The sequence below is a fragment of the Corvus moneduloides genome, chromosome 2, assembly GCF_009650955.1.
Source record: "Corvus moneduloides isolate bCorMon1 chromosome 2, bCorMon1.pri, whole genome shotgun sequence".
NCBI lineage: Eukaryota > Metazoa > Chordata > Aves > Passeriformes > Corvidae > Corvus > Corvus moneduloides.
Window position 1 is genome coordinate 118,815,819 of NC_045477.1, and position 22,915 is coordinate 118,838,733.

Genomic DNA, 22,915 nt, shown 5'->3' on the forward strand with positions numbered 1-22,915 from the left:
TTACCTCATTTGCTCTAATCCATGGCACTTAGCCCTGAGGAGTGGAGTTGGTTAGAAGTTTCACTGAAAATGCAGAGTGACTGAGTTAATTTTTCTCTTCTCTTTTTTTTGGGGGGAATAAGCCAGCAGAGCCTTGGGAGAAGCAGCAGCCAAACAGACAGGGAGGAATTCATACCTGGGTTCCTTTCTGGGGGGTAGGCAAGCTGCAGGTTGTCCCCTCCACGGACACCCCTCAGCAGCAGGAGCCTGAGGCTGGGGTGGCCAACAGGGAGAGGTTTCTCTGCTGCTGCTCTTGAAATAAGGACATTTCTTCCTCTCCCTGCTGACAGAGGGATCAGTCTCCCCAAGCAGCTGCAGGGTCAAGGTAGTTTCTGGTCAGGGGAAGTTTCAGGAAAACAACTTCTTCCATGAACCAGAAAGTCTTTTTTTTCCCAGCCAGCCCTAGTGGGAAAGTGCTTTCTGCAGCTGTAGTGCTGGGAAAGGCTCTCCTGGCTGCTGACTTCAATGCTGAACAGCTGCAACGATGTGGCCTTTGGAGTCAAAACTGGATGGCAGCACCTTAATCATACCCCTTCCCTGCCTCTCTGGGACTGTACTGCATACTGTACTGAAGCAACTCAGAGGGTGCACAGAAGGAAACAAAACAACCCAAAAACCAGAAAAGGAGCTCACTGACCAGGTGAATTTGAGTTGGCTGTTGCACAGTAACGATCTGGTGGCGTTACAGTGCAAGGGTCTGGCTGACAGCAGGAGGGTGTTACCCCCTGGAATTACAGACCAAATGCCCCAGTGAGGGTGGGATCAGGTTCCCCAGTGTTAGAGGATCAGGGAGTGCAGAGGGATGGGGGGGTCACTGCTGGGTGCAGGGAGGTGACAGACACCTGGGCCAGGGGGGACATGGGAGGGCTGGCCAGGGGCTGGGAGGGGGAGATGGGGAGGTGGGGACCCTCTGCCACAGGGACGTGGGAACAGCAGGACGTGGCCCCAGGCCCCAAAGCTCAGTAGAGGGCTCAGCAGCCCCTCAAAGGGAGGACAGGAGGTGGTATGGATGCCGGCAGCACCAGCCAGCCCACCCTGGTCCCCACACCAGTGCCACCATGGGCTCCCATCATCCCCACGCCTCACCACGGGCTGACCTGTGGCCTTTTGGGCTCAAAGCTGGCCAAATGACACGGGATTAGATAAAGTGGAGGGGCTGCTCAGAGCAGGACAGATCAGAGGGCACAACAAGGCACCGGTTCCCACTGTGATAGGAATAAAGGGACACTCACATTCAACCTTTTTCTCCAGCATTGCCAAGTGATTAGCTACTTCCGTTTTCAGCTCATTGATTTTAAAAACCCTGGAAAGAAAACCCTCATGTATTAATGTTATACATTTAAAGCTCTACCTACCCTAGGTGCTAACAACTTCTGCTAGAAATGTCCATATTTGTGTCTCTATTGTCTCTATTTGTGTCTCTGCCCAGCCTCGTTTGCCAGAAGGAAAAGCAGATTTTCCATGAAACTGCTAACATTTGGGCAGAAAATACACCCAGGTTTAATTTTCATAAAAATTAACAAGTTAGGGGTTTTTTATGGCCCTGGGAATGTCCTGTGGCTCTACAACACTTCACCTCTCCCTCTCTCAGCAGTGACTTGCTACTGTAGCCCCCCAGAGAAGCCAAGTTAAATTGATAATGCTTCGTCTCAGAGCAGCGTCTTGGTGTCTGCACACTCTGAAACCTCCTCCCCTCCTGTCGAGTTACGCTGCTGATTTGCTGGGCTGTGGTGGGACTGATCTGCCTCATTGAAACCAGCTGGGATTAAATAAGCAGCTACACAGATGTTGAGAAATCCTCTCGGAGGAGAGACATTTTTGGGTGATAAAGGGGAAAATGAAACAAATCTGATGATTTGACTGTTCAGCGAAGAAGCATTTCTTTTGCTTCCAAAGAGGGAAGGAGCATTTACTACTTGATCTCCTTTTTAGATCAAAGATAATCACTGAAATTGCTTTTGGTTTAAGCTACTGTGTTGCTGTCAGCAGGAAATAACGTGTCCCAGACCTAAATTTGGCAGGCAGAGTGGGATTTGAAAGATGTCTTAAATGCCCCTCTGCCTCCTGTGAAAATTTCACTTCAGGCTGATAAAAGAAATAGCATTTTAAATTAATAATGATGTTCAGTTTCTTACCTCGAGAACTGCTCAGCAATCTGTCCCAATAAATTCTGGAACAATTCTTCTTTCTCTGAAAAAAATAGAGGGAGACATGATAGAAAAAAACAGAGGAAAGAAGACATCCTCATGCCTTCTGCAAAGTGGTGTCCCCAGGCTTTCATTCGATGGTGAGGCCAAAAAATTGTTTTTGGTCCTTTGTACAATGTCAGGGTTTGGGAATGACTCCTCGTCTCACCTGCCTGCTCTTCCTGCAGATTACAGTCAAGGTTTCTCAGAGGTTTATTTTTGGGAGGCTGGCTCTCTGAGAGGTGGCTTGTTTTAAGGCAGCACTTTCTGGAGAGGAGACCCCTTTCACATGTCTTGGGGGGGCACCCTGAATCACAACCGGCTTTGGAAAGCTCCTGCTCACAGTCAGTGTCTCTACACCATCAGCACACTGTGACAGAGTGCCCATGAGCAACACCAAGCTCATGAACACAAAACTAAACCCAGCTTGCCTTTCAGTTCTATCCTGGAGACAGATTTTTCTGGTGCAAATTCCTAAGGACTGTGCTGCTTTGCATAAACTCCGGGCAAACACGAGATGACAAAGTGCTGTCCCTGCAGAATGAGGTCTGCCCTTCCTGGTTCGTGGGATGGACACAGCAGGGTACAAGTTTCCCAGCCCCTTTTGCCTTGAGAACACAGCTTGGAGAGAGCTGCCACAGGGATCCTGTCAAGACCCCATTGTTCCCTGAGCAGCAGTGGCCACACTGGGAGCCCTCGTGGCAGCAGCTCCCCAGCTCCCGCTGCCAGCTCCGGCTCTCGGGATCTTCTGCTGGCTCAGGAAAGTCAGCCTGATGCAGCCCCAGCCTCTTCCCAAGATAGTCACAGGATTGCAATCACTAACACAGGGAAAAGCAAGCAACCCCTCAAAACAGGTCCCTAGATTTTGAGGGGCAGCACACTTTGGGAAGGAAGAAGTAGGATAGCAATGTTCTCCCATCTTTTAGTGTGTCCACACAGACAGGGGAAGCACAAGTCACCTTTGCTGAGCCCTGAGCTGCTGTTTTGGGATAGTTCCCTCTTTCCCCCACAAGCTAATGCAAACTGCCCTGTGCTGCAGTCATTCCTGCACTGGGGATATGCTCAAGGAAAGGAAACATTGAGTGCACTCATAAACACTCTGCAGATTACAGAACACCTATTTATACCCTCCATGGAAACACCCCGATGGCATTTCTGCAGATACTTCTTGTCCTTCCCCGGGGGAACACCCTGCCTCACAAGTGCAATCATCCAGGCAAAATACATCAGGCAGAAATAGAGCCCAGCATTTACCATTTATTTCTAAACAATATCTCCTGTACCTGTTGAAAGGATTTGCAATTCCTCAGCTATTAGAGATGTCAGCAATCTTTGTCAAGAGCATTCACTTTGCTGGTCAAAACAATTTGGCTGTTACCCCCTGGATCTCAAAACTGGAGCGAGCATTCTGTGCTCTGAGAGTCTCAGACCTAATTCCCTTTTTTTTTTTTTCCCCCCTTTCTTTTTTCCAACTCCCAGCGGAGTGGCTAGCAGAGGAAACGAAGAGATCAGTTCTTCTCTCAGAGACCCATTTTCCAGTTTTCTCACAAAACCCAAGCGCTGAAACAAAGCAAACGCCGCGTCCTATGTAAGAGAGGAGGAAAACTCACCGTGTGCAGCACCTGGGATGGCACTGAGTCCGACAGTGAAAATAAGCAGAGAAACCCGTGTCCTCTCCCTTCGATGCTGCTCAGCCCTCTGACAGTGGCTGGAGCGTGCCAGAGACTGACAAGTTCCCTATAAACACTGTTCCAGTAAAAAAAAAAAAACCAACAATCTTACTTTCACTCCCTCCCCCTGTCAAAACTCACTCGGAGTACTAGGAAATTCTCATCCAGGGAACAGTCAGCTGCAATCTGATGTTTATGGATGTAATAAAAGACTTTCAAAATGAAGATGTATGTTTTTATAACCCTAGGGTGCAGTAAAGATATATGACTAAGAGTGGCAGCTCGTCTCATCTTAAAGAGACAAAGATCCATTTTTCTGCCCTGCTCCTTTCCGAGGGGAAGACCTCTGGTAACCCCTGTTTCTGAAGAAAATTACATACTGCTCTGACATCATTTAGTCTTCCTTGTCCCCTCCTTTGTAGAACAGGAGGGTTAAGGGTGCTTTTGCTCCGTTCATTACCCTCTGCCTTCTTTTTTTTTATACCTCTGGGCAGGGCTGATGCCCCAGGTGCACACAGACACCTATTCCCTCGGATTGCTTCATTTGTTTTGCTGTGATTCCCTCTGTGAAAAGGAAAGCAACCGTGGCAGCAGGTCTGGGCATGTTGCTGAGGGTCCTGTTGCAGCATCCCAAAAAATCCCTCTTTTTTCCCCCTCACCTCCCACCGGCACCGTGAATGTGCAGTGTTTACAAATGCAGGTGTTCAGCAAGTCAGGTGTTTGCACAACGCTCTGGGGTTTTTACAGCTGACAAATGACAACCAGAACCCCTCCTGCACAGGGTGCTGCAATGGTTAATGCTGAGCAGGGGACAGGCCAGCTCAGGCTTCCCCAGGCTCGCCATGGCTCATTCCCCTGCTCGCTGCGGGCACAGGGACTCTGGCTCTTTACCCCATGACCTCTGCCAAGCTCAGCAGGGAGCTTGGCCAGGACACCATGGAGAAAGGAGCCATTCTGCCTCGTCCCCAGCAGGTTCTGGGAAGAAAGCAGGTGCGGGGGAATATGGCAGTGGCATTTTATCCTGCGACTCCCGCCGCGGCCAGGTCGGAGGCTGGCAGGGAGAGCTCACCTTCCCTGCCAGACTGGCACCAGGAGCAGGCTGAGCAGCTCAGGTGACCCTGCACTGGCACAGAAGGTTTATTACCCACTGGCAGGTACCCTCTGCCTCGCACCGCCCTGCCCAGCAGTGCCTCTTCCTCTACCCTCTTACCCGCTGGAATCACGGCCAGGGAGCCACCACCATCCTCCCACTCTCCCTGGCTCCCCTTGCCACCCTACCAGCCTCAACAGGCTGCAGGCAGGGAGTCAGTGGGGTTGGGGGGCCAGCTTGGCTTCCCCCTGTCTTTTCTGCTGTGGCCAAGCAAGGCTGGGAGGGCACGGACACCTCCCTTTCCTTGCCAGCATCAGGCTGGTGAATTCCTGCCCTGTTTCTCACAAATGCTTCTGCCTCTGGCTCAGGCTTCTGTCTGTGTTTCTCTTTCTGTGGTTTGTTTGGACCTAGGCAGTCAGAGTAATTAAAAAAACCCACAAGCAGCCAGGTGGACAAAAGCCTCGGGAAGGGGTGAGCTTCAAGCCCAAGCCCATGTCCATGAATCTGTCATATTGAGCCCCCAGTTCATGTAACTCCCAGCTCAGGTTAATTTGGGCTGTTGGATGCAAATTCCCCATCAGGTGAGCAATCCTGAGCAGTTGGCCACATCCCCATGCATGCATCCATGTGGGGATGCACCTAAGGAGCAGCAGGTGGGAGGAGGATTTTTCTCTCCCAGTCTCTGCCTTGTCAGTCTTGCCTGAGCTGCAAGCATGAACAAGACTCCAAAAGGAGAAGAAGGAGATGCCAGAATAAGAAGGTTTAGACGCAGCGACAAGCTTCTGTCATTTTACCAATACCAATCTGCACAAGATCTCGGGTATTGAATCATCCAGGGGGGAAAAGTATCTCTGCAGATCTATAGTGCAGCCACTGCTGGGCTTTGCTGCCCTAACTTTGGAGCAGTAGGAAAGTCTCTGTGAATGTTTCCCTGCCCGTTCAGGAGTGCAGTGAGTCACGCTCACTTGACCTCCACAAAAGCTCCTTCCTCTGCACTATCAGAAATGTGACAGACTTCAATTTTATTTCCCAAGAGAATATTGCTACGAGGGTTTGTTCATTAATTTGTCATCTCCATCAAATTGCAGAGTGTCTGAACCCTACTAATTAGAGCCACAACACAATGGCCGGTTTGTGAGTTTTGAGCCAGTTCCACCAGGAGGACACAGACCAGAGCCCTTCTGCTGTCAGGAGACAGAGGATGCTCACTCAAAGGGCTTGGAAATCCAAACAAACAAAAGAGAAAGATTTAGCACTGATATTTTTCAGCTCTACATGGATGGCCAAGAGCCTTCTGCCCCAGGGCCATAGGAGGAGGGACAGAATGTGACCCAGAAGCTCCACAGGCTCAGAACCACTATGGTCAGGCCTCCCCTAACCACAACCCCAACCCTAACTGCACCCCTAAATCCAACCCGAAGCTGAACCCAAACCATAATCCAAACCCTAACCCTAACCCTTCCTAAACCTAACCTTAACTCTAACCCAAACATAACCATCACCCTTCCCTAATCCTAACCCAAAGCTTAACCATCACCTTTCCCTAACCCTAACCATAACGCAAACCATAACCATCACCCTTCCCTAATCCTAACCCTAATCCCAAACCAAACCCTAACCATCACCCTTACCTAACCCTAACCCAAACCCTAACCATAACCATCACCCTTCCCTAATCCTAACCCTAATCCCAAACCAAACCCTAACCATCACCCTTACCTAACCCTAACCCAAACCCTAACCATAACCATCACCCTTCCCTAACCCTAATCTTAACCCTCACCCTCACTCTAACCCTTGCAGACAGCTGACCACTGACACAGTGGTCACTGCTGCATCCAACACTCTCTGGAATAATAATTCTTTTATTTCCAGCCCTCTCCTGTGACTATGGCTGGGAAATGCAGAACTGTTTCTTAGCAGGACTCCAGGGGGTATCTCTTCTGCTGGACAGAAACCACTGCTTATATTTTTCCTCCTGAAGGATTGCATTTCCCAGTCCCACCTTTTACAGCCTTTGTTCCCTGTGTCATTCTCCTGCAGCTGCCTGGGAGACTGCTGAAAAGAGGTGCATTACCTCCCACCACTGTGAAAATTGGGGTGACCCCCTTTTTGGCATGTATTTGGATGAGTTGCTTTGGGAAGCAGAAGCACGCAGGCAGAGTTGTCTGAGAAGCGAAGACTAGAACAGAGCTGGGTTTTTTTTTCTTTTAATGAAGAGGCACAATTTCCCACTCTGTTTATTCTTCCTACTGTCAGCAAAATGTCAGGAATGCTTAAGATTAATGACAAGCCATGTGAAAGAGAAAAAGATACCAAGGAACATTAGTTCCATCACACTCAGCTCAACTTTCTTCCTCTTTCCATAGCAGACTCTTATGTTTTGACGATCTATGGCCAGAATTTTTCTTGCCCTTTTCAGCTCAGATCTTTGGAAATACTTGTTTTATAAAATGCAGGGAGGGAAGAGAGATCTTGCTGACACAGTGAGCTGCTCTCTGCACAAAGCAGAGCCATGTGCTGTCACCTGGGGATGAAAAATGAGGGCCTTGGGAGAGTGTGAAAAGTCATCCATGGTCCTATAAAAATATACGGTTAGCTTCATGTGAGGGGAATAAAAAAAATTCATTAAAAAAAGAGTAGATTTTCTAGAAAGCCCCTTAATCATCTTCCCAGCTGGTATAATTCAGTGGTGTTCCCTGGTGGAGCCATGGTGGCCCCATTTCTCTGTCATGGGGCAAATGGAGACTGGTTACTCACCCCAGCTGGGACACAGAGCCACGTGCTCCACCCCACCTTCTCTGGTGTGATAATGCCAGCAGAGTACTCCCAGACCAGGAGAGTGATGCTGCTGCTGCAGTGTTTGTCACGATAAGGAAATAGTTTGGCAGACAGCTTCTCTCCCTTTGCAGTCACATGTATCCCCTGGCTTTGACTACCTCCTGGCAATCACTGACATGGGACCTGTTTATGGCTTGTTACAAATCTTGCTGTGGGTAAGTCCTTCCTCGTGTCCCTGCCCTCTGTGCTCTCTTTGCTCTCTGTTCACCTTTGCTCCCTGCATGCTCAGTCTCCCTTCTGCTGCTGCTGCTGCCTCTCTGTCTTCCCCATACCCTCCTTTCCAGATGTTTTTGCCAATGCAGATGCCCCAGAGAACAGCCTCAGTTCCCTGTGCCTCCCCTTCTAGAAGACGACAGTGCTGTGAGACACTCTGTTTTCTTCCATAATTCAGGACCCTAAGCCAGAAGACGAGGTGGGACCAGCAAAACCTCATCTCTCCCATCCCAACAGACTCAGCTGCTCCTGCACACTACATTTGCCAGCCCCAGGCTTTCTGTCTCACTCCTGTTCTGCCTGTGCACTCTGTGTTTCCAGGACAATCATATCCTCTTGCCCTTTGTCTCATCTATCTTCCCATTTGACTGCTCCAAAGAGTGTCCCCAGCTGATGTCCCCTCTCCTCCTGCAGCCCTGCCACAGCAGCCAGCCTGGCCCTGTGGCTCCAGAGTGCACAGGCTCAGGCTGCCCTGATGTGAGTGGCAGGAGATGCTGCAGCTGCACAGATGAGAGAAACTATGAGCCAGATGCTCGACAGGAATTGCCCCAAGCCAGTGTTCTGCTCCAGTGTCTGAGAGCTACCAGCCTGAGCATGATACTGGCAGGCAAAGAGAAGTGGGAGGAGAGGCACTTTATCCCTGCCCATGGAGTACAACAGTGCTGTGGCTGGGGAATGTGCTCCAGATGTGTTCCTTCACCCAGGCCTTCTTTAATCGTGTCAGGTGAATTTAAATATTTATCACACTTAGAGCTACCATGCCCACAACAAAAATTATGTTCTCTCCTCAGCCATTTGGAAATAACATGGAGCTCAAATGTTGTGCTCAGCTTTCCAGCAGAGCTTTGCTGAGGAATGGGCAAGTTTAACAAAACACCAGAGGACAGGCTTTCATTTGTCTTGCCTGAAAAAACCCCACTGCTCCATGCAAGACTTTTCCCAGGGCATCAGGAGTGCTGAGTCAGACCAGAGTGAAGCACTGGGAAAGTCCTCTGGTCCTCAGCCATTCGCTGAAATTCATAGAAATTTGGGCACATTTTTTAAGCTTTCCTGCAGAACACTGTGATCAAACACTTCTTGTTCTGCTGCAGCTACAACCATGACACCGACATCGCCGGGCTTTTGCATCATGGCCACATAATTTCCACATGCAAATGTTTGCAAATTCAGCTTTAGTAGATTCAGTTCCAAAGGGTCATTTTACCTGAGAGCTGCTCAGTCACGACAGGTATCACTTTGTATGGAGACCTGGAAGAGTCAGAGAGGGTTGATGTTAGCAACACTCAAAATGCAGTTTGTATTTCACATCCCTTTGTACTCCCTGAGAAGTGCAAAGAAGTATCTGAATATGTTCTAAGCTCTCTTGAAGACTGTGGGTTTGAATAAGCAATGGGCACTTTTTCTGAACACACAACCCTCTGATTTACTAGAAACAGAATCATAGAACCGTAGAATGGTTTGTGTTGGAAGAGACTTTAAAGATCACGCAGTTCCAACCCCTTGCCATGGGTAGGGACACCTTCTACTATCCCAGGTTGCTTAGAATCCCATCCAGCCTGGCCTTGAACACTTCCAGGGATGGGGCAGCCACAACATATTTTTGCTCTGTGTTTTGTGCCATCCTGTGCAGGAGCTCCCTCCCAGCTGCTGGGGCTCCATCACACGGTGTCAATAAGAGCAACGGCAGTGAAAAGTCATCATGAAATATGGGCCAAAACCAGCATGGAAGAGACCTAAACTCATCACAGGTTTTGAGTTTGCTTTTCAAGTAATCTGCTGGTTGTGCCCAGCAGGGGCAGGGGAACAAAGGGAGCAGGGAGCAGGGGAACAAAGGAGCTCAGAGTTTGACAGCACACGGGGAGGGGATGGGAACAGATGTTCTACATTAAACACCTAAAAGCAGTATTTGTTTCCTCAGGCAACTACTCCTACTTTAACAACTAAAAATCTTCCAAACCAGCATTAGTGTCACAGGCCAGCATGCGTTCCTTACTGCCATCCCCCTCCCTCTGGAGAGCTGCTCACCTCCCACTGCACACAAAAGACTTCTGCAGGCAAACACCTCCTTCCCCTTGGGCCTGACCCTGCTTTCGAGGAGCAGGTGGCAGCAGGACTTACCTCTCTGTGTTTGCAGGCATCGTGGGATCAATGGACACCATGCAATTGTCTGCTGTCAGAAGGGAGATGGTCGTGTTCCTGAAAAGCAAATTCCAAAGGGGATTACTTGACCTAGAAATGCCAGCTGCAGTTCTGTGCTGCTGCATGTGATGCAGAGCCATCTTCTCTCCTGCAGATGCATCTTTTCTCTTTGCTCCTGGCCTGGCCTAGGAGTGTCTGGCACCTCTGTTACCTCAGAGCAGAAAGGATCAAAGCACAGGACAGGGTCGGCTTGATGCTTCACCCATGTGCAACGCGAAGTGTGATCATTTTTTATGTCAGAGCAGACCTTGCTCCCTGCTAATTCATTTATTCTATTGACTCACTGACTAATAATTTCTGTTAAAAAGCTGTGTTTTGTGATACATTGACTCAGCAGCTACATATTGACTCACACTATACAAATGACTTTTGGTGCTATGAATGTCTTGAAATTATTTAGTTACTCATTTACCAAAACAAACAGAACAAATATCTTGCTGAATATGGTGTCTTTTCATATTTTAAATACTGTGCTAAGGGTGATCTCATAGGCTCAGATGTAAACCTTGGAGGTTTACTTTGGCTCCAGGATCCTGGTTGAAATGCAATTTTCCTTTGAAAATCTTCTGATGAAAATAAAATGCCAAATATGCAGTGAACACCCTGATTGTGAATGATTAAAACTGCTAAACAAAGTTTCCCGGGTGATGGAATGGAAGTATTTGACATCATAGGGAAACAAGAGTTATGAACCTCTCTAATGTCAAATGGGAGGAAGTAGAACAAACAGCAAAGGGCATTAATTCTGTCCAGCAGCTTATGCAAATTCGATTTTATCTCTCAATCCCCAGAGCTGGAGTCATGCAATAAACCATGATTAAAAGACTGGCTTATTTTTCTCCTGCATTTTTCCTGTATTGTAAAGTTGTGTGTCCAGAGATAAAGACTTTGCCCTATTGCATCCTGCCTGCTCCAGGTCCTTATGCAGACAGCTGATCCCCCCCTTCTAGAGGTGATTAAGGGTCCTAGAGGTGATTAAGGGTTCTAGAGGTGACTTAGGGGCTTCCCTTCCCTTGCTCCACTGCCTGGAGGTGTCGCAGAGGTGGATGGATGGGTGGATAGGTGGATGGATGTTACATCAAGCCATCCTCCACCACACCCCAACCTCTCCCACACGGCCACCCCTGACCCTAGACCCTCTGAACACAGAGATTTCACTGGATACTGCTCTTTAGGTTGGAGGAAACAAATCCTATGTGGATTTTCCCCAAATGGAAAATTACAGCAGGAAGGATACAGAGACTTCACAAGACAACATAAATTAGGAAATACGTGGCCTGGGCAATGGATTTGGGGATGTTTTTGCTCTGTAAAACGGTTCAGCTGGGGGTACTTTGTGTTTGACTATCCCATACCAGGGATTAGATTTTAAAGCATCTAAAAAGAAAGCTTATTACCTAGTGGCAATACTTCTTGTTGGCCCCAATTTTTCCCCTCAAAAACAGGGTCTAAGCATGTGGCTGCATTTCACTCAATATGGGCAAAAACATGGTACTGAGATATAAGTGTAAGGTGTGCACAGCCTGTGTGTACTCAGGGCTGGGCTTCTTCACTTGCTTTTATTTTAGATTATTTCTCATCTTTCTACTCTATTCCACTCTGTTCCTCATGTGCAGCCAACACTGAGGTGGCTCAATTCCCTGCCTCCACACTTTTCCAGCTCTGGATTGCCCCAGTTTCTTCTTCCAGCAGACTGGAACGAGAGACAAGCCTGAATAGCAGCTAAATAAATCATGTGGAGCCTGTCTTTAAATTGTTCCAAAAGGAAAGAACCAAAAGTGAAATGAATGTCACAAATGATAGACCTACCTTGGTAACCCTGTTGCAATGCAGAAAAGGTCCATAATATCTTTGGAATTGCAGTATTTACTGAAGATCACCTTCCAAACAGAACAGCAGCAGAGGGAAAAAAATGAAGAAAAAGAAAAAGGATGGTTATTTCCCAGGGAGATATGAATCCTGCTCAGGTGTGCTCTGGGCTAATTTTAAGGCACAGTCTGTGATTTCAATTATCTGATTTGATTTGTGAGCTGGAGTATTTCTCTACTCCAGTGTAATACCTGTGTCTTTGTTGATAAAGCAAGCAAGCTCTGGAGACCTAAGTGCAGTTCAGAAGCGGAGCAATAACATGTGTGAACTGAGAGCACAGGGTTTCTCAAAATGCAGTGTTGCTGCAGGATGATAACAACTGTAAATTTAAGGAGGTAAGAGCCTGGATATGGGAAGAAAACTGCCTGGATTTGTGTAGGTCCTTGGATGGTATAAAAGAGCACTGCTTTTTGGACTATACCAGCTTACACTAGGTTCATTCTGATTGACTGTCAGCTGCTCCTGCTGTTAGGTCAGAGGCCAGACGTGGAATTGCAAAATTTGCCACTGTTACCTTGCCATCTCTCCAAACATCTCTTTATCCCCCCCACTCTTCCACACACACCAGGCAGCCCCAATGCAGAGGAGACTGAGCAGCACATCTAGGAGCACAACATCCCCCTAATCCCATTTCTGCTATTCCTGTGCCTTCAGTGACACAATTTTCCCCAATACTCCTGTGTCCATCAGGACTTGCAGGTGATGGTCCTCCCAGTTTGGGAATCTCTTCTTCGGTTAGAAAACATTTTGATAATAGCATTACAGTACTTCTCATCAGTCTCACTTCTCCCCTGTGCAATATTTAAGCTCTGTAATCTGAAGCTTGTTTATGTTAAATTATTTGCCCTGTATCTTATCACAGGTGAGTGGCAGGCCAGAAACAGAACCCAGGAGTCCTAATTTGATATCTTGTTGGATTCAGAGACAGCATACTGCTTCTGAGAGAAAAACACTCAAGAATTCAACATCACTCTAAATGAGGAGGCTCCCATTTCAATAAATGTGTGTTTATAGGGTATCTGTGCTCCACTGAACCAGGTCCCTGAGGTTGCTTCCAACCCAAACCCATGTCTCCTCTGTTGAGTGCGTGTTGCACTATCAAATCTTCCAGTGCTCCAAATCAAAAGTCTTGTTCCTAGTGGACTTACTGGGGAAAAAGTAGCCATTGAAAAGTATCTCCACTGCCAGTGTGGGTGGAATAAAAGGAAAGTGTAGACATGAGAATAAAGGATTGGGTTTGAATGCTACTGCCAGTGTTATGTCCCTTTTCTCAGAGTAACTCTGAGTTCCTTTGAGTGACCGTGGTGGAGGCTTTGAACCTGCCATGCAAATAAAGTGCCTCATCGCAGGTATGGCTCTCCTTCTCAAAGGCAGGAAAAGCAAAAAGCAGCAGGGATGGTTTGTCCAGAGGCTGCTGGTGTTGATGGGATGGCTGCAGCCTGCAGGGCCTTGCAGTGGGGGAGCAGAGGTGTTGAGAGAGGCAGCTTCCCTTCTCAGTGCTGCAGCTCTCTCCTCTCACATCCCACCAGAAAGAGTCACAGAGCCTCCAGGTTCAGGATGCAGCAGCTCAAAGGCACTTGTGGAGATTGACCTAATGGCAAAATTCAGGAGGAACGAGAAACTCGTATTTTGCAGATGAACAGGGACATCAAGGTCAAAATTCTCTTCTCCTTGCGAGTGTCAGAAATGCAATTTTTCGCCCTCCACAACCACCCCATACTGTCAGACACAGTTCCTGTTGCCACCATCATGGGTGTGAGGGGGGTACATGTCCCCAGAGCAGCCTCGAGGCTGGTGACCCAGGAAATAAGGAATGTGCCAGCCGGGATGACTGCTGCGAGGGGGCTGGTGAGGTGAGGACCACGCTGGAAAAATAACATGTCACCATCTAATTAATGACTCCTCTGAAACGTGTAGGTGCCAGGAGGTCATTAAGCCTGCAGCCTCACTTTGTCAGCCCTGACTTTCAAGTGCTTTGATTCCTAAACTGTCCCAGCATTGGTGTGACACGGCTCCCCTGCGCCTCCTCCAAGGTGCCTTTCAGGCTCCAGGGGAAATCCCTCACCTGGAGGTGCCACACGGTGCCAGCCACACCTCTGCCACTGGAAATGGGGAAGCCATGGAAGGTCCCAGGGGATGCTCTGCTGCTAACGCCTGCTCAGAGGTCAGGGCAGGGAGAGACTGAAGTACCAGGATAGTCTGGACAGCACAGCAAGCCCTGGCCAGGCTGGTTTGCTCTGGAGGTGCATGGGCACCTCAGCAAAGCTCCAACCTTCAGTTTTCACCGGTGGTGAGGAGCCTTCTTACTCTTGAGCAAAGCACCAGGGGTTTTGTGGCAAAGGAGAGGACGATAGTGGTCACTTCAAGAGGTGGGTGTGACCCACACCTACATTCACACCCTGTGTTTTTGCCCCAGATGAAATTACTCCAGGCAATATCTTCATAAAACTTGCAGGCACTTGATTGCTGAGGCAGGTGGTAACTGCTGCTGGGGAAATGGGTGTGTTTTAAAAGTCTCTGTTGCCCAGTAATTGACCCTTGGTTATTAAAGCACAGAAGCAATCAAAGCAATAAAAAATAGCCAATGGAGTTCAGAGAGGGCTGAAATCTTGCTCCCAGCAGAACCCAGCATCCTGACAGAATGATAGCTGCTAAAATTGGCTGGCAGAGTATTGGAGAGTACAACAACTGGTACATGCAGGAGCTGGGCAGATGATGTTAATTGTGGCTGAACAGAGGGTGAAGGCTTGTGATGTGCCAGGAGTGCTATTTCAGGTATTGAGGTTTCTTATTCTGGAAATCAATTATTATTGACCAGGACAGACAAGAGAGGACAAGATAAAAAAGGTTATTAATGAACATTAAAGGTAAGAAAGTTGGCCTGACTCACAGAGAGCAGTAGGAACTTTCAACGCACTGAGGCTGAATTTTAATGTTTCCTTTTACTCCATGCAGTAGTGAAAGAGTGGGAAGTGAAACAAAGGCTGTGATACTAGACCATGAGCTATCTCTATACATGCCTCTTAGTTTTCCATGCTTGGCATTTTTACTTAGGTTTGCTAAAACTGGGTTTGTGAATCACCCACTGCAGCTTCGTACTCATCTCAGGATGCTTGTCCTCAGCTGGTTGTTTGGTTTTTTTTTTAATCAAAAAGCACATGCTAATAAAGTTTCCTTCTATTGCAGCCTGCTGAGCTTTTCTGAGCATTTCCCTTCTGCTCTAAAACACAGCAGCCAGCCTCAGATATTCCGTAGCAATGTGCAATTTTTCCTGTTCTTGTCCACAGGTTTGTGTTCCCAGCGAAGTCGATGCCAGTTGTGCTGGTGGAACACAACTGGAATGTGTTTTAGGGGATGGGAGGACAGCACTGAGTACTATTGATGGCTCCAGCACAGTATAGGAATCCTATTTGCCCAGAGTCCATTATCACTGGGGGGGCATCAGCAGCAGGAAGGCAATGTGGGGACACTTGGCTGGTGGCCACACTTGGGCCATGTGGGGCACGTGGGTTCTCCCGTGACCTGCAGAGGTTGACCTGCACCTTCGAGCACAGGCAGCCCTGCTGGCACTGGCTGCAGGACAGAACATCTCACCCAGCCCTGTGCAGATGTCCCTGCTTGGGCTGGTGTCCCAAAGCCTTTGCTGCTCAGCCTGGCTCTCCATGATCATACATTTCTGGCACTGTCTGTGGGTCTGATCCACAAATTTCATCTCCCTTCAGGTCTGTCTCAGCTGTCTCTGACCCATAGTCACCTTGCTTAGGTCCCTGTGGGTGAGAAGCCACTGCTGAGATGTGTCTCCCAGCACTTCATCCCCTGCATTGATGCCTGGTGCTGGAACATCTCCCTGCTTAGGAGAAGATTGAGACCTTGCATACCAGAGGCCAAAGTCAGGAGACCACGGCATTTCCTACAACTGGGGCTGTGGGCTAAGGTCATGCATGTATAGGGCTTCCTGTAATGAAATTCCAGGTTTCCTCATAATAAACATCAAAAAAGTGCACAGTCATGCAAGTCAGCCCAAAAAATCCTGGGAGGAACCTCCAGGGATGAAGAAAGAGAGGATACAGGGACTCTGATATTGTGTGGTGGCACGAAAGCCTCCTGCATGACCAGTCAATACAAGACATCAGTTGTCAGTGTCATTTCTGAAAGCAGAGCCCAAACCATGTCTGAGCAGAGTCACAGCAGTTACAAACCATGAGGGAAAGGGAAACAGAGGCCTCTGCTTCAGCTTGCAGATTGATGTCTAAATGCCATGAAGAAAATCAGCCACATATATACCCTGCTAACTGCATTTCCCCTGGATTTGTGCCAGGAGGAAAAGGCTGTATTCCTGAAAAGTCATGCAGCATCTGCAAACAGGTTTTTTTTTTTTTTTCCCATGAGAGTTAACATGATTTCATATTTCTGTCCTTGCTGTTGTTATCAAAACCTCTGAGACAGAGGGTGGCCCATCCCTGGGAACATTCAAGGCCAGGCTGGATGGGTCTCTGAGGAACCTGATGAATTTGAAAATTACCCTGCTCATTGCAGGGGGTTGAACTAAACCCTTAAAGATCCCTTCCAACCCAATTCTGTGATTCTACCACTTGTAGAAAAAAAAAAAAAAAAGACAGGAAAAGCAGCCTTCTCTGAATGTTTAACTTGTTTGTGTCAAGGAGTTTCCATCAAACCAAGGAGCAGCCATTCAATTTAGGTGGGGAATGTTCTCTCTGCCTTGGAAAGCAATGTGACGTAAATGGGGGAAAAGCAGAATGAATAATAACTGAGGCTTTTTGGAGTGGAAATAACATTTTGATGAGGCATGCAGGGACTGCAAAGTAGGACAGCACGGCTCGATGAGGATGCCTGGTTCCTGACCTGGCCCTCACTTCTGTGGCACTGATTTCTTTCCTGGAAACAGTTCTACATGTTTTTGAAACATTTTCTTCTGAAATAAGGAGCCATTGTCTCTTAATCCACAGCATCCACCTCTGGTCCAGGAACAAGGATTTAAAAACCCCTCTCAGGAAGAGCAGGGATTAAGAGCCCTGGTGCTCTGGGCTGGCTTTCCTACTTGGAGAGGAGAGATTAAGGACTGTGATGGAGATTTTGCTAAAGGACCATTGTGCACAGACTCTGCAGCCTACCAGTTTACAACTAATCATATTATATTTTGCTTTCAGATAAGATGGGTAAAAACACAGCTTACAAATCCAATTTCTGTTCTATATTTGATCCTCAGAACAGCTAATCCCCTCTGTAAACAGCAAACCTTGGTCAGAACATTACCGTGTTCTGATCTGCTGTCTATAACTGGGTTTTCTTCCAAGAATTTAACTTCTATTTGATTATTTTTATTTTACCCAAGTAAAATTCCTAAATAAATAATGCAAAAATATTTTTGAAGCCAGTGGATCCCCAGTTTCCAGTTCTACTTCTTTTTTTTCTGGTTTCAACCTGCTGTCTTCAATACTTTAGCACTTGGTCATGTCTTTCATTCAGCTCAGTGAGCAATGTTCAAAGTCAAGGCTGAAACTGCAGAGTTTAAACAACCTAAATTACAATCTTTCACTAATGAGATTGGGGGATAGTGCGTCAGAAAGGATTCTAATAAAACTCAGTTATGTATCTTGCATGGCCTGTGAAAATTGCTGCTCCTTCTGCAAGAGCAGCTTTCACAGTGGATTTCTGAACTGTTAAGGCAGAAGGTCGATGTGAAATTTTTCACTGTGATTTTCCCTGTCTCTCCAGTGGTCTTTGTTGTCCATACAAAAATGAAGGAGGATCCAGAAGTTTTAGGTATCCTCTGTAGGAATCACTGGAAGGAATTCGTATTTCTAGATGTGTAAGCAAATAGGTCTTCCTCAAAAAATATCAATAAATGACCTCTCTGTCATAGTCCCCAATATCCAAAAGAAGCTTTACCTAAAATCCCATATTTCAAAACATTCCAGCTTTCTCTTTCTTTGAACTCAGATACAAACATAGCATCAGCCCAACTATACCCAAACTCTCCGTTTCCTTTTTTATTTCTTGCACTAATTAACAGCTGATATTCAGAAAACCACTCATTTATCTGAGCCTCAAATGTTAGGCAGCATTAAAAATAGTCTGCCAGAGTTGCCATCTGTTTGATGCAGTGGGAGCTTCTCTAAGAGAAGACCAGAAAACGAGTGCATGTGTGCTTGTCCATGTGTGGGGAAGAAAACACGAGAGCCCTCAGCTGAGGGTCTGAGCAAAAATGAAAACTCCCCCGAGCTCTTCAAACGGCACCTCTGTTAGAGGATGAGGAACGTGGCAGATACTTTATCCCAAAAGCCAGAGCTCTGTAATCCTGCTGATTCACACTCAGCTTTGGGCAGGGACGTGGCTCAACAATGCTCATTTCAACACGAAATGGACATGTGGGGCTTGTCTGATGCAATTTAACCATCCACAGGCTCAGCATCTCTCGGGTGCCTCTCTGCCAGCTGCCCTCTGTCACCAGCAGGAAAGGAGGACAATCCAAATTAGCCCACATGTCTCCAAAACCCACCTTGGGATGGGATGAATCATCCCCTGGAGATGCCACCCGCCTCCCCAGTGACTACAGGGGACCCTGCAGGACTCTCCTGGAGCAGTCATCACTCACTTCGGGATGTCTGTGAACGGGGTGAATCCCGTTCGCTTCCTAATCATATTCAGTGCCCTAAATTAAGAAACAGGAGCTGCCAGACAGAGCTGATGTACCAGGATCCCGAGGCATGTGGCATGTGGTAAGTCGCAATTCCCACCCCTGTAACATCCCTGAAAAGAGAGCTGTGGGAAAAGAGATTTTCCTCTTTTTAGGAAAGAAAAACGTCTATGATGCACTCATAGATGTGTGAGCAGTCCTGGAGATTGTCCACTGAGAGGGGCAGTATGGCAGAGGTTGGCTCTTGCACTATGAGCAAAGAAGGATCTCAGTAATTTTTAGAGTCATTGGGGCTCGTAGAAAAAGGGACATTACATTCAAGAGAGACTCATGCAACCTACTGACTATACCAAAGGACATATTGCAGATACTCCATCTGTCATTACTAATTATTAATGGCAGAACACAACCAGGAACCAGCAAGGCTGATTGTGAGGGGCCAGGCAGAAAGTCTCCTATCCTCTGCAGCAGAAATAAAAACATTTCATATAAGTATTTCAACCTTTGACAAATAACACAAATGTCTCTATTCTGGCTTTTCTTAACACAAGAAGGGCACACAATTGCTGCTAATGGAGTACTAAGTGCAATTAACCCTGCAGCACACAAATGCATGAGGTTTGAAATGTTTTGTAAATTGGAAAATAGGGATGCTTTAGCACCAAATGTTCTCAGTAGTTGTGAGTGAAGCTGCTTGTTCCAAAACTGCTCACACGATTAAAGTCTGACATTGGAACTGGCTTAGTAATAGAGGACTGTTAGAGGGAAAATGTTAATTAATGGAGTGAGGAAAAGCAGGCTTGGGGAGAAACCAGCAAAAGGCTGACTTGAATCTGTATAGGAAAGTTCCCAAGGAAGGTTCTAGAAACAGAATGATTTTGCCTTGTTTGTGCTGACCCAGAAGAGTTGTATATGAGGAGAATAAGCTACATTTGGCTGGTCTGAACCCGTAGGTAACACCAGAGTTACCTATGAGGAAAGTGTTAGACTGAGAGTGTTAAAGTTACACCGCGTCTGGACTAGTGAGAACATCAACTGTAACAAATATAATAGACCGAGTGTGACTCCACAAAGATAAACAGCAGTAATCGAGCCTTGCTGGGTGATGGGTGTGGAAGAGTTTTGTGCTGGAATTACAGAGCTGTGCTGGGATTATGGTTTGGTCCCCTAAACGCTCTGAGGAGCCCCCACTGGGAGGGAAGGAGAAGGGAGCTTAGGGGAGAGAGAGGCCCATGTGTGACATTATCTTTCACTTTTTTAAAAGTGTGGTTTGAAGCCATTTTTACTTCTTAAAATGTTTACGAGCTGGAATGTGACAGAGTCCAAGGAACCTGCTGTTCATTTCGTGCCGCTTTACAAGAACAAGCAGCCACCTCGAGTTTACCAGGGCCAGCTGGAGTGAGAAAGCAAAGGTTAGCCAAGACCACTGGCCAGACTCAGGCTGTGCCACTTTGTACCCTCCCACAGCCACAGAGATCTGCCAGCACTAAGAAAAAGGCCTTGATCCCACAAAAACATTCCTATGCCTCACCGTGCTAAAGCAGGATGTGTCACAGAGCAGCTCTCAGAGGTGTCCATGTCCTGACTGCCACGAACACCCACCCTGTGCACCCCTTTGGTGTTCAGCAGCTAAAAGGGTGTTCCCCTAAATCCTCAGTCCAAACAGACACAGGATGGGGTCCACAGGCTTGCCTTGCTGTGCTGAAAGAGTCATCGGGATGCAAAAATCCTTCATCGCCTTGAAGGGACCATCACACCATTATTTTTTCTGCTGTGTTTTGTTTTTCATCTGAATCCAGTTTTGCAGGTTAAAAATAGCCTGGTGAGCCTTGGAAAAATCTGTTGGCTTTGCTAGAATCTGGGCATTTCTACCACAGATGCTGCTGCTCTAATTGAAAAGAAAACTCACATGACAGAAGCGATTCCTGCACGCTGGTGTTTCGGTGCAACAACCACGGCACCAGAGCTCAGTCTGAGCCTTGTCCTGTTTGTTGGGGACCTCGGGCCAAGAGGAGCAGTGGCTGTGGATGGCTCAGAGTCCTGCAACACAGGTCAGGTCAGTAGACACCCAGAAAGCTTGAACTCTATGCATTTCTTTGAGGCAAAAAAAAAAAAAGGGCAAATTTTCTGTTTAACATCCAGAATGACTCAGTACACCAGCAAAATGACTCCAAAATTCTTTACTTGCTTTCTGAAGAGGAGGAAAATACCACTGAGTGATTTCATAGAATCCTTGACAAAGGCAACAGTCCTTTTTTTCCAGTTACTTCAGGCTCTGTAGCCCTCTGATTTTCCGTATCTGTTACAAATACGATGTTGATTAAGACACTGGAAACACAAATCCTCTTGAAATCAGCATTTTTCTCAGAGGAACTCCTTAAAACTCTGCAAGGAAAGCCACTACCCTCTGACATTTGAAAAGGAGAGCTGTGAAGCCACCCAGCTGGGAATAAGGCCACTGGCTGGTTCCGCTCTGCTACCATTTAAATCTCAAAGGTCAAAAGAAAATGTTCCCAGTAGTTTCTCCATGGAAAAAAAGATTGGGCATGAGCTGGGGAACGTTTTTTCTTTTCCTGGTGGATTTTTAATTCAAAACAGACTCAATAGGAATTTTTCTTCAAAACACAGCCAAAGGGTTAATAACAGTGTGAAGGAAAATAAGACTCCAGATCTGGCTTGAGTTTGGCCTCTCCCCACTGATGTTGGGGGTTTGGGTGCTTGACCCCATCTAGTGGCACTCCAGGAATCAGGAGAAATCCCAGTCCGTGGTGGTTTGTGGAGATCACTTTATCCTACATGGAATACAGCCACGGCTTCCCCTTGTCCTGCCATCTTCTCCTGTGGCTGGCAGCAGAGCAGGCTGTGGCAGGGCTGGCACATGGATGTGCTTCCCTTCTCTGCTGTGCTCAGCCCCAGGTGCTCGTGAGAAGTGCAGAGGGAGGTGTGTGTCCAGGCAAGCAGGTAATGCACTGCTGGCTGAGAATGTCCTTTAGAAATAAATAAACCAAGCAGCACTTCTTTCCCCCAGGTGTGCATCCCTTTGTGAGGGTGCTGGATAGCAAGAGCGTGACACTGGAATTTCATTTTTCACTGAGCTCCCAGAACAAGTGACCTCTTTGAAGCTGGTTTGTGCAGAGCCCTGGATCTGGAGTGTGGCTGTAATCCCACAAAGCCTTTTATCTTCCCCTCCCACAGCCCCTGCATGACCATACCTCTGCCAGCTTGGGGGTACCACTGGTGGAGTCTGCTGGGCTGGGGGGCCCACCTCAGGTCCCTCCCAAAGCTGCCCCAGCATGGAGAGGTGTTCAGTCAACTCTGCCCACTGGAGGAGAGCCCAGCCCTACGGTCAGCTTTGGTGAAGACAATTTTGTGCCTGGCTGTGGCTCTGGAAGGTCAGTTTACCTCAGTCCCCTCTTCTCCAGGCTGAACAGACCGAGTGACCTCAGCTGCTCCTCACATAGCTTCCCCTCCAGATCCTTCATCATCTTCATTGCCCTCCTTTGGAAGCTTTGTAATAGTTTAATGTCTTTCTTATCTTGTGGCACCCAAAACTGCGTCCAGGACTTGAGGTGAGGCCACCTCAGCCCAGAGCAGAGCAGGACAATCCCCTCCCTTGCCCAGCTGGCCATGCTGTGCCTGATGCCCACCAGACATGGATGTTCCTCCTGGCTGCCAGGGCACTGCTGGCTCATATTCAACTTGCCATAGACCAGGACCCCCAGGTCCCTTTCTTGGGCACTGTTCTCCAGCATCTCATTCCCCAGTCTATGCACACAGCCAGGGTTGCCCCATCCCAGGTGCAGAATCCTTTATTTTCTCTTTTTTGAACTTCACACAGGTGGTGATTGCCCAGCCCTCAGATTTGTGAAAGTCTCTCTGCAGGGCCTTTCTGCCCTCGAGGGAGTCCACAGCTCCTCCCAATTTAGTGTCATTGGCAAACTTACTTTGTATTCATTAGAGTACTGTGTCCAGGTTGTTAATGAGGGTGTGGAAGAGCACAGGAGCCCTCCAGAACCCCACCGGTGACCGGACACCAGCCTGATGTCACCCCATGCACTACAACCCTTTGTGCCTGACCTGTGAGCCAGTTGCTCATCCATCACTCCACGGTTATCCAGCTATGGGCTGGACATTTTGTCCAGAAGGATAT

At 47.6% G+C, this 22,915-nt stretch overlaps 1 protein-coding gene across 5 annotated transcripts in view; it reads right to left on the bottom strand.

The window, feature by feature from the left end:
- The window catches only part of PDE9A (phosphodiesterase 9A), a 52,837-nt gene that overhangs the window by 27,128 nt on the left and 2,794 nt on the right, over positions 1–22,915 (bottom strand). The window contains exons 2-6 of one of the 5 annotated variants that reach the window (XM_032101044.1): positions 12,048–12,118; positions 10,158–10,235; positions 9,244–9,287; positions 2,175–2,229; positions 1,272–1,342 (exon numbers count right to left, since the gene is read on the bottom strand). In XM_032101044.1, the coding sequence (XP_031956935.1) occupies positions 1,272–1,342; positions 2,175–2,229; positions 9,244–9,287; positions 10,158–10,235; positions 12,048–12,118 (319 nt within the window). Of the gene's footprint in view, positions 1–4; positions 64–175; positions 321–1,271; positions 1,343–2,174; positions 2,230–2,394; positions 2,414–3,835; positions 3,987–9,243; positions 9,288–10,157; positions 10,236–12,047; positions 12,119–22,915 lie in introns of those variants that run through there. The other 4 variants (XM_032101049.1, XM_032101048.1, XM_032101050.1 and 1 more) reach the window with 4 other exon arrangements.